The sequence below is a fragment of the Odocoileus virginianus genome, chromosome 27, assembly GCF_023699985.2.
Source record: "Odocoileus virginianus isolate 20LAN1187 ecotype Illinois chromosome 27, Ovbor_1.2, whole genome shotgun sequence".
Lineage (NCBI taxonomy): Eukaryota > Metazoa > Chordata > Mammalia > Artiodactyla > Cervidae > Odocoileus > Odocoileus virginianus.
In genome coordinates this window covers 3,112,303-3,120,429 of record NC_069700.1, presented here as the reverse complement: position 1 = coordinate 3,120,429, position 8,127 = coordinate 3,112,303, and the positions used below count along the sequence as shown (strand labels likewise).

Sequence of the window (8,127 nt, the reverse complement as noted above, 5' to 3'; positions counted from 1 at the left end):
ATTAGAAATGACAAAGATGTTCCCCAGAGTGGCAGAGTGTTCCCCAGAGTGTTCCCCCAGGTGGCAAAACACGCACGTCAAAATCCTCTGTGAAATGCTGGTGGCTGTTAACAGTACGGATAAATACTTATGCCACTATTATTAATAACCCCTGGAGAAGGGAACGACAACCCACTCCAGTCTTCTTGCCTGGAAAACCCCATGGACAGAGGAGCCTGGCGGGCTGCAGTCCATGCGGTCGCAGAGTCGGACACGACTGAGTGACTAACACACACACACACATTATTAATATTACTCTATGACTAGATTCCCTCTCCGCCAACCTCTCCAAGCCTCTCCAGCGGGTTTAGGGAGGAGGAATAAGTTTAGCTCTAACGTTCAGACAACCTCCTCTGCCGGCAGCACCTGCCCTAATCCAGCATGGCGGCACCGGCTTCTTTCAAGGTCAGGTCACTGGCTACACCGCAGTGCTCTTAAGGGAACCGCCCAGGGGTCGACTCGGCTTCCCCGACGCCCTTTGATGACGCCAAACCCCCGCGCAGGGAGAGCAGTCCGCGGAGGCGTGCGCAAGCGCAGAGCGGTGGCGGGTGGGCGGAGCTGGCCGGGATGAGCGGCGGTGGGACGGAGACCCCTGCGGGTTGCGAGGCCGCCCCAGGCGGCGGTGGCAAGAAGAAGGACTCTCTGGGGTTCGCGGGCTCGCCGGCGCACCTCATTATCAAGGGTATGGCGTAGCAGGGCTCTCGCCTGGTGGTCCCAGCGCACCCCCACCTACCAGGCGGCGCCCTGTGACCCGGGGCCGAGCCGCAGGTTGAGCCCCAGCGGCCTCGGGTTTGCGGCTGGCTGGGGGTGGGGGACCCTGGCCCGAGTGCGCCCCTTTCTCCGCGCCAGGTGCCTCCCAGCAACGGCAGACCGACCCAGCTCCTGCTGCTTCCTTGTTGAAGCCGCCTGTTTTCAAAGTTTATATAAATGGGTTTATTCTTCTGAAACTTGGTTTTGTGTTTGGCGTTTTACTTGTGGGATTTGTCCGTGTTAATAAATATTACCCCACTGTATTCATTTTCACTCACTGCTTTGTAGTATCCATGAGTATATAAGGTTGTTCACCCCGCCCCCGCCCTTTTTTTTTCCTCTCCCTATACTCGTCCCGTAATAAACATCCTACAGTCTCTCTCTTTTGTAAAAGAGATTTTTCTAGGGCACGTACTTAGGCATGAAATTGCTGGGTGTGCATCTAACTTTATTAGATGTGGCCAGATTGCTCTCTCAAAACTAGCGATTTACTAACCAGATAATCCATAGTCTGAACTGGATTTTAATCTCGCCATGAAATTGCTGGGTGTATATGCCTTTACTTTATTAGATATTGCCTAATTGTTCTCAAAACTACTTTACCAATTTACTAACCGGATAATCCATAGTCTGAACCAGATTTTAACCTGCGTATGTTTATGGGGAACAGGAAGAGTGAAACAAGCTAGAGATTGTGCCACTTAGCATGGGTTGACCTTGAATTTCATTTTCTCTTTACAGATCTTGGAGAAATTCATTCAAGGCTCTTAGATCACAGACCAGTTATCCAAGGTGAAACCCGTTATTTTGTGAAAGAATTTGAAGTGAGTATTTGCAACTCAATTTGCAAAAATACCACCCTGATTGTTAGTGTGTTAATACACAGAAGGGAAATTGTCTAGTTTTAAAATCTCTGATTTCTGTTCTTGGGTCCATAAGATATACAAAGTAAAACTTACTAAGAGACGTTGACATGGATAGAGGGAGCACAGGTGTAGGTGGGAGGAGCCTCGGGCTCCAGGTCTGGCGCCTGCTTTGGCTTATTTATTGTCTGTTGAGCTCAGTTTTTTTTCTGTAAGATGAGGTATAGTTTAAAAAAAAAAAAAAGAAAAGAAAAATTTTTTTAAGATGGATGGGTCAGTTTTCCAGACCCCTTTTCTGTATATTTTTTTTCTCATTTGAGGCAGCAGTATCTACCCAAAGCTCTCAAGTTAAAGCATGAGAATCACCCCTGGCTATACCCTCCCCTGTAGGTCACATTCAGTGATCAAGTTTCTAGACTTTACTGCTTAAATCTATCCTTTCTGATTGATGTGCCTACTCTATCAACCCAGTCAGATCTAGTCTTCACCCTGCTGCCAGCGTAGCAGTTGTTGAGTTGCTTAGTCGTGTCCGGCTCTTTGTGACCCCAAGGACTGTAGCATGTAAGTCTCCTCTGTCCTCCACTCTTTCCCGGAGTTTGCTCAAATTCATTGAGTCAGTAATGCTGTCTAACCAGCTCATCCTCTGCCGCCCACTTCTTTTGCCTTCAATCTTTCCCAGCATCCGGGTCTTTTCCAGTGAGTTGGCTCTGCGAATCAGGTGGCCAAAGTATTGGAGCTTCGGCTTCAGTTTCAGTCCTTCCAATGAATTTTCAGGGTTGGTTTCCTGTAGGATTGATAGTCCAAGGGACTCTGCCAGAGAGTTAAAGCCCTCGGATGGCACTTTCTGCCTATAGACAAAGGCCAGTATCCTCTTGTGACCTGGTCCCTGTCTTTCTAGCTGGACCATCTACCACCTAGCCTTATGTATTCTGTCCCCACAGTCCTGATGCACCAGCCTGCCATCCTGTTGCATTTGACTGTGGTTTTGCACACGTATAATTGGTTCACTGTGCATTGCATAGTAACAGCCCAAGTTCCTGATAGGTTGATGATGTACACAAACGATTTTGTGATTCTCTGTGAGTCAGGATTTTATTTTCAAGTGAGACTCTAAGCAGGAAGTCTTAGGTCTGCCAGAAGGAGAGGTTTCCATAAACCCTTTACAAGTCCGGAAAGCCTCTGGTACAGAGCACTCAGGAGGTGCGGACAGGGCTGCCGCGCTCGACACCATTTCTGGGCTCAGCAGGCTCAGTCTGCAGGACGCCTGCTTCACAGGGCTGTTGTGAAGGTGAAAGGTGTGTGTCTCTTGGAATATTTTCCGGTACCTGAAGGTAGCTGTTGGTTTTCTTCGTCATAGTTACTTTTGTTGCAGGATAAGAACAGTTATCCCTCACACACAGAAAACTCACTAGACCCTGTCCCCTTATCCTGCTCTGTAAAGGTCATTGGCTGTTTTAGGAGAAAGCCTAGGCACAGCGTGGTGGGCACTCTGCCCAAGGTCTTACCGGGTGAAAATCCGGGGCTGGGCCGGGTTCCAGTGTTACTTGGTGCCCAGGGTCCCCCTGGTTCCCGTGACTGTGGCAGCGCTCACTTCCTCACCGACACAGACAGAGACCCCATCCCCTCGCTCGCTGTCAGCCGGGGGTCACTCAGCCCCTAGAAGCCGCCCATCTTGCGGCCGTGTGGTCTCCTCTTCAAAGACGTAGCAGGTGGCATCCCTCTCATGCTTCAAGTCTCTCTTGTTGAGAAGAGTCCACGCCTTGTTAAGGACTCACTGATGAAGTCAGACCTCCTTGGGATCCTCTCCCTTAAGGTCAGCTGATGTGAGACTTCCGGTAAACTGTAGAATAGCTTCACAGCAGGACTTCCATTAGGATTCGACTGAATCACTGGCAGATGTGTGTGGGCTTCCCGGATGGCGCAGCTGTAAAGAATCTGCCTGCCAACGCAGGAGACAGGTGTGACCCTGGGTCGGGGAGATCCCCTGGAGGAGGAAATGGCAACTCACTCCAGCATTCTTGCCTGGAGAATCCCGTGGACAGAGGAGCCTGGTGGCACATTCCAGGGGGTCACAGAGTCTGACGGGCCTGAGCGATGTTGCTGTTTGGTCGCTCAGTCGTGTCTGACTCTGAGGCCCCGTGGACTGCAGCACCTCCCCTCCTCCTCCCACCTTCAGTCTTTCCCAGCATCATGATCTTCTAATGAGTCGCCTCTTCGCATCAGATGGTCAAAGTATTAGAGCTTCAGCTTCAGTCCTTACAGTGAATACTCAGGGGTGATTGCCTTTTTAGCATTGACTGGTTTGATCTCCTTGCAGTCCAAGGGACTCTCAAGAGTCTTTTCCAGCACCACAGTTCAGAAGCATCAATTCAGTTTTCTTTATGGTCCAACTCTCACATCCATACATTACTACCGGAAAAACCACAGCTTTGACTAGACAGACCCTTGTTGGCAAAGTAACGTCTCTGCTTCTTAATATGCTGTCTGGGTTGGTCATATTTTCTTCCAAGGAGCAAGCGTCTTTTAATTTCATGGCTGCAGTCACCATCTGCAGTGATTTTGGAGCCCAAGAAAATAAAGTCTGACACTGTTTCCCCATCTGTTTGTGATGAAAGGATGGGACCAGATGCCAGGATGTTACTTTGTGAGTGTTTCGTTTTAAGCCCACTTTTTCACTCTCTTCTTTCACTTTCATCAAGAGGCTCTTTAGTTCCTCTTTGCTTTCTGCCATAACGGTGGTTTCATCTGCATATCTGAGGTTATTGATATTTCTCCTGGCAGTCTTGATTCAAGCTTGTGTTTCATCCAGCCTGGCATTTCTCATGATGTACTCTGCATATAAGTTAAATAATCAGGGTGACAATATACAACCTTAATGTACTCTTTTCCCAATTTTGAACCAAGCCATTGTTCCATGTCCGGTTCTAACTTGCTTCTTGACCTGCATACAAGTAGCTCAGGAGGTAGGTAAGGTGGTCTGGTACTCTGATCTCTTTCAGAACTTTCCAGTTTTTTTTGAATCACACAGTCAGAGACTTTAGCATAGTCAGTGAAGCAGAAGTAGATGCTTTTCTGGAACTCTCTCGCCTTTTCTATAATCCAGTGGTGGTTGGCAATTTGATCTCTGGTTCTCTTCCTTTTCTAAATCCAGCTTGAACATCTGGAGGTTGTCAGTTCTCATCCTGTTGAAGCCGCTTGGAGCACACCATAGCACATAGTGTATACTGGGGGTGGGAGTGGGTTGCCATTCCTTTCTCCAGGGAATCAAACTGGCATCTCTTACATCTCTTGCACTGGGAGGCGGGTTCTTTACCACTAGCGCCACCTGGGAAGGAGATTGTTTACTAAAGGATAAAATTTGCATGCTGGATATGGTAGATGTAAGCTTGTTATAGAAGGCCCAACAGAACATCTTGAGCACTTCCTTTGTGAGACCTCGTGTTGGGAACCAGCGCCGTATCCGTGGGTGAGACAGACCCAGGCCCCTCTTCTGCAGCCGGGCTGACTCCTGTCCTCACGGAAGAAGCGTCTCTGAAGGGCTCAGAGCGTTTCGGCGGCGTGTTGGCGCTCTCGGCAGCTGCCTGTCGCGTCCCCGTCTTCATGAAAGGTCCCTGGTGCTGGCCTCTCCCGCGCTCACCTCCTGGGTCTTTCTGGGGGTTCAGTGGAAATTCCTCTGTGTCGGGCTCAGCCGCCTTTTCTGTCTGTTACACGCTAACCTTTCCCCTCAAGTTGTGAGGGAGACGCTGAAAGCGGCTTAGAGGTTTACGGTTGAGGAGATGTGTGCCCTGTTTACAGATCTTTTCTTGGCCCAAATAACACCCTCCCCGCCTTCAGGAAAGCGGTCTTCCTGAGTCGCACAGCTGGGCCCAGAGGAGTGGTGAGGCATGCTGGCAGGGCTTCCTGGAAGTTTCCTGTTTTGTTTAGTTTTTTTTAATTATTGAAGTGCAGTTATTAACAGTGTTTCAGGTACACAGCAAAGGGATTGAGTTACACACACTTTCTTTTTCAGATTCTTTTCCGTTACAGATTATTATATGACATTGAATGTGGTTCCTTGAGTTTCGTCTTCTCTAGAGCATTTAAATGTCGTTCATTTGAAGCAAACTGGCTCATGTTTAAAGGGAAGCTTGTTTGTAGTTTATGTATTTTTAAAAGTTAATGCACCTGGCAACAGTGATCTTTTTCTTTATAAAATTTTATCTCCAAAAGAAAGGAGTAAGCGCCACACGGTGGCAGCGTTACTTCAGTGATCGGCATCCTGTTAGGATACTGGAGGCCCTCTTTTTGCGTTCGCTAGTGTTTCAAGACCGTTGACTATCTTGCTCCCGACTTTGCACAGCGCGTTTATTCCCCCGATTCCAGTCAGTGCTGTGAACAGAGATCCGGGGGGGGGCCCCTGGAGTGCGCGTCCTCCTGGTGATCTCAGCGAGGAAAGAGGTGCCCGGCCTCTGAGCGGGGAGGCCCACGTGGGTCACAGTTCATGACCTGCGGTCCTGCACCAGCTCCCTGCTTCATCTTCAGCAAGTGTCATTGTCTGTTTTACTCAAGAGTTCCTGAACATACCTGCGTGTGTCTGAAGGAAGGTGCTTGGTTCCTAGGGACAGACCCCCGAAGAGAGTGGCTGTCCTCTCCTCCCACAGCGGCCAGAGCCCCACGCCCTCCACCGTTGCTCCAGCAGGCTGCTCGCGTCCTCTTGCTCACAGAGTGGCTCCAGGAGGCCAGCCATCACGTGTGGCTTTCCTGCAGCAGAGGAAGGCAGGTGGGAGGCAGCTAGTGGCGTCTGTGCCACAGGCACCTTTACCGCCAGATGCTTCCCAGGTGGCTCCGTGATGAGGAATCCACTTGCCACCACAGGAGATGCAAGAAACACAGCTTCCATCCCTGGGTGGGAAAGGTTCCCTGGAGGAGGAAATGGCAACCCACTGCAGTGGTCTTGCCTGGAAAGTTCCAGGGAGAGAGGAGCCTGGTGGGTTAAAATCCTTGGGGCCGCAAAGAGTTGAGCACGACCAAGCAGGCAGGCTGCCGCCGCAGGGACTATAGAAACACTTGGTGATCACCACCAAATGGTATTTGGGTGTTCAGAGGAAGAGAGAAGAGGGGAACGGATCCAGAACTGTCTGCCTCAGCAGATATGCAAAAATGAATAAGAAACAGTTTCTACCTCCAGGGATTTACCATCTGCAGAGAGCAGATTGTAATGATGAAATTACGATGTTAAAGTAAGTGCAGTGATTGAGATCTCAGAAGAGGGAACAACTCTCAACTGAGTTGGGAGGGAACTCTTTAGAAGACGGGCTGATGTTTGCTCTGAGAAAGAAACATAGATGTTAGAGAAATACAGAAAAAGTAGAGGCAATGTTGATTATATTTGAGGGAGAAAAAAAAGATTGTTCAGATAGGTACAGTAATGAGAAGAGTTGGGAAGGTTCATGTTGATGCATTTGAATGTTGATTTATTAAAGAGAAAATCCCTTGAAAGGCAGAACAAGGTAAAATTTCACTTGACATCTGATCTCTCATTTTGGTTAGGGTGTAAAAGTATCTCAGATCATTAAATATAAGGAAAAAGTCTATCCCCCATATGACATGTAATAAATTTATATAGATATGCAGTATGGTTTTAGGACTTGTGGGACTATTTTTTGAAGGAAAGAAAAATTTAAATATTACATCAGTCTCTCATTTCCTCTCTGATACTATTAAATTACATCTTTAATGTAAAAATATAATAACTGTACTGATACTCTGAATAATTGCTAACATTTTTTAAGTGTTTTGTGCCAAGTACTGTCTTAAGCACATTATATGAGCCCTTGTTATCAGTTTCAATTTGAGAAAAGTTCACCGAATCTGTAATTTTATGGGGTGTCATACATCAGAAACCAAGCTTCATTCTTTCCTTCTCTCTCAACTTGTGTATAAGTTTAAAATTTTTTATTATGGAAAAATTGGAGTAAAATATCTTTCCCCAGCTGCTCTGTAAGATGGTTCAAAACAAAACTTCTAGTAACTACTATAACATTATTTCTTCATAATCACATTTACCACCCTTCATATTCAACGAACTTTTTGCATTATATTATTTTAAGATTTACAGTAAACTTACTGATACAGCACAGAGTTCTCACGTACCCCTTGCCCACTTTCTCCCATTATTAATCTTTTATATTAATTACTGTGCGACATCGGTAAAAACTAAGAAACTGACACTGGAACATTACTGCTAATGAAACACCAGCCTTTACACGCATGTCACCGGTTTTTCCATTACAGCCGTCTTCCTGTCCCGGGACCTAATCCAGGGCACCACACTGCTTTTAATTGTCATGTCTCTAGTCCGCTTTGGTCTGTGACAATTTTTCGGGCTTTCCTTGTTTCTCTTGATCTTGACAGTCTTGAGTTCTGGCCAGTATCCTGTAGAGTGTGGCCCCGTCTGGGTCTGTCTGATGTTTTTCTTAGGATTAGATGGGGCTGA

The 8,127-nt window shown here is 47.5% G+C and overlaps 1 protein-coding gene across 1 annotated transcript in view; it reads left to right on the top strand.

The window, feature by feature from the left end:
* The first annotated feature begins 573 nt into the window (after positions 1 to 573).
* The window catches only part of BLOC1S5 (biogenesis of lysosomal organelles complex 1 subunit 5), a 28,451-nt gene continuing 20,897 nt past the window's right edge, over positions 574 to 8,127 (top strand). The window contains exons 1-2 of the mRNA XM_020869646.2: positions 574 to 721; positions 1,531 to 1,613. Of these exons, the coding sequence (XP_020725305.2) occupies positions 607 to 721; positions 1,531 to 1,613 (198 nt within the window). The 5' untranslated portion in view covers positions 574 to 606. The remainder of the gene's footprint in view (positions 722 to 1,530; positions 1,614 to 8,127) is intronic.